General features: G+C 70.2%; 1 protein-coding gene across 1 annotated transcript; it reads left to right on the forward strand.

The window, feature by feature from the left end:
- Window positions 1–1,431: 1,431 nt before the first annotated feature.
- On the forward strand, window positions 1,432–2,557 carry FOXL3 (forkhead box L3; the record flags this gene model as incomplete). The annotated part of the gene is given in 3 exon segments (XM_051830667.2): window positions 1,432–1,652; window positions 1,860–2,028; window positions 2,125–2,557. Coding segments are annotated over 3 exon segments (597 nt in total). The 5' UTR covers window positions 1,432–1,548.

The following is a 2,557-nucleotide window of genomic DNA, read 5'->3' on the forward strand; positions in this document are numbered from 1 at the left end:
TGAGCTCATCTGGGCACCTTGCAGTCTCCTTCCCTAATAAAGCAGAAGCAGGGCGGATCTCAGAGGGAGCAGCACCCTTGCATCACCAAACTGCTCTCAGGAACTGCGAGGGTGTCCCTGTCCCAGTCCAGGGCTCCTCTGTGATTCCGATCATGTTTAGTGGAATATTTGTCAGTCTTCCCCCTCTGTATTGGCTCCCTTTCCCAGACACCACACAGCACTGGCCATCCCACCTGCTCTCCTCACGACACAAAGGTGGCTGCACAGCACTGGCCGTCCCACCGCACTCTGCACGGGATGACCTCACTCCCTGCCTGTGGGAGGCAGGGTCTGTGTTCTCTCCACTGGAATCTGGGGAGCTGTGGTTGAGGGTGGGGGGGACCAAGTGGTCCTTGGGGCTGGGCTGAGACGGACGGCCCAGCTTGGGTGGATCTCCGTGGATCCACGTGGCTCGAAATCGGCTCGTTCCAGGTGGACACCAACCTGACGTCAACTGCCTGCTCCCCTCATTGTTGGGCCACAGCTCTCAGCTGTGCACCTGCGAGGCACCTGCCGGGGATGGCACAGGTTCTGGTGTGAACCTGACCGGGAGGTCCACAGGGCGGCCAGGTGGCTGTGCCAGGGAGGAGCTGCCCTGTCCCACGTCCTTGGACCCTGCACCTTTAACCCAACACCAATGGGGGGACAACATCCCAGTGTGAATAGCGGAGGCTGAGTGAGACTCGGGGGCAGCTGCCCACAGCACCCTGGGGTTTCTCTGCAGAGGGTCCCTGACCACCGAGCCAGGTTCCCGGAAACTGTGTGGTCTCAGGGGGAGTCAGCACCTCCGGCCGCTCCTGGCAAGGGGGAGCTTCGTGGAGAAAGCTTTCGAGTGGGGTGCTCTGGCCCCAGGCAGGCTCAGGAGACCCACAGAGAATGCCCACCCCAAACTCTCCAAGAGCGGCTCCTCCTCCGCTTCTCTTCTGCACGCCCCCTCCCCGCCGTGGGGCTGCCTTTGCAGCCGGAAGTGCCCCGCAGATCGGTGGCTTCTGCCCCGGCGCGGGGAGACCCGCGGGGCGCGCTGAGCCGTACGTACCAGGGGCCTCCAGCAGGGAGACGCAGCTCCGGGAGGCAAGAGGCGGGGCCCACGCCAGGGGCAGACACCCACAGCCGGTACCCAGTGGCCGGCCCCAGCCGTCCCTCGGCGTCCACCGGAACCGGGGTGCGGGGAACAATCTCTGCTTCCCCGCACAGGACTGGGCTGCGAGGGGATCCCGCCAGAGCCCCGGAGGAGCAGGAGCAGGGGGTCGCCCCGCCCTCGCAGCACCGCGGCCCCTCCCCCTTCCTGGGCGGGTCAGGGGTCTCCGAGACGGCCCCCCACTCCGCTCCCCCGCGCAGCCCGAGTGGTGGCTGGGGCCTCCCCCGCATCGGGATTGGATGCGAGAACCGGGAAGGGGCGGGCGGGCGACCCCAGACCCCGTTCCCCGCTCGCGGAGTTGAGCAGCCGGCAGTGCGGGCACAGCGGGCCCGGCTGCAAGGACCTGGCCCTGAGCCGACGGCCGCGCCACCATGTTCGACAGCTCGCAGTACCCGTACAACTGCTTCGACGACGACGCCGACGACCGCCCCGCCGGCTGCGCGGACGACAGGCGGCTCGCGCGGCCCGCGTACAGGTGAGCGCGGGGCCGGCCAGGGCCGGGGGTGGCACACGCACCGGGGGCAGCCGCGGGGCTCCCTCTCCTCTCCTCCCTGGAGGGGCCGGGGGCGCGCGCCTGGGGCCGGGGAGAGGGGGCTCATGGAAGGGGCGGGACCCGTTGCGCGCACACTGGGGAGTTGCGGGCCTCCCCCCCCCCCCGGCCCCGCTGACGCCCCGTTTGCAGCTACATCGCGCTCATCGCCATGGCCATCCAGCACAGCCCCGCGCGCAGGGTGACGCTGGCCGGCATCTACGACTTCATCACGCGCGAGTTCCCCTACTACCGCGCGCACCAGCGCGCCTGGCAGAACTCCGTCCGCCACAACCTGTCGCTCAACAGCTGCTTCGTCAAGGTGGGCCCCGGCGGCCGAGCGCGGGGTCACGGGGGAGGCCGCGCCCCCGCCCCCGCCCCCCGCAGCGCAGCCGGCGCTGACCCCGCCTCCGCACAGGTGCCGCGCGCCGACGGCCACGCCAAGGGCAAGGGCAGCTACTGGACGTTCGCCGACGGCTGCGAGTCGCTGCTGGACCTGTTCGAGAATGGCGACTACCGGCGGCGCCGCCGGCGGCGCGGACCCAAGCGCACTGGAGGCGCCGAGGGACCCCCGGCAGCGGCACGGGGGTCCCCAGTCCCGAACGACCGTGACGGCGCCTGCCGCGAGGCCCCAGCGCCCGCCGGCTCCAACGCCCCGGGGCAGCAGGGGCCCAAGGACATCAAGTTCAGCATCGAGTCCATCTTGTCCTCCCCCGCCCCAGGCCCGAGGCGCGGCCCCTGAACCTCCACTTCTGGGCAGCGTGAGGCGTGGCCGGCAGCCCCTCCCCCAGGCTGAGCTTCCGGTGCCCCCCTTCTCAGACCCTCTCCCGGGGCACCTGCGGGCTCCTCCA

Source organism: Oryctolagus cuniculus, chromosome 19 (genome assembly GCF_964237555.1).
Source record: "Oryctolagus cuniculus chromosome 19, mOryCun1.1, whole genome shotgun sequence".
NCBI classification, from domain to species: Eukaryota; Metazoa; Chordata; class Mammalia; order Lagomorpha; family Leporidae; genus Oryctolagus; species Oryctolagus cuniculus.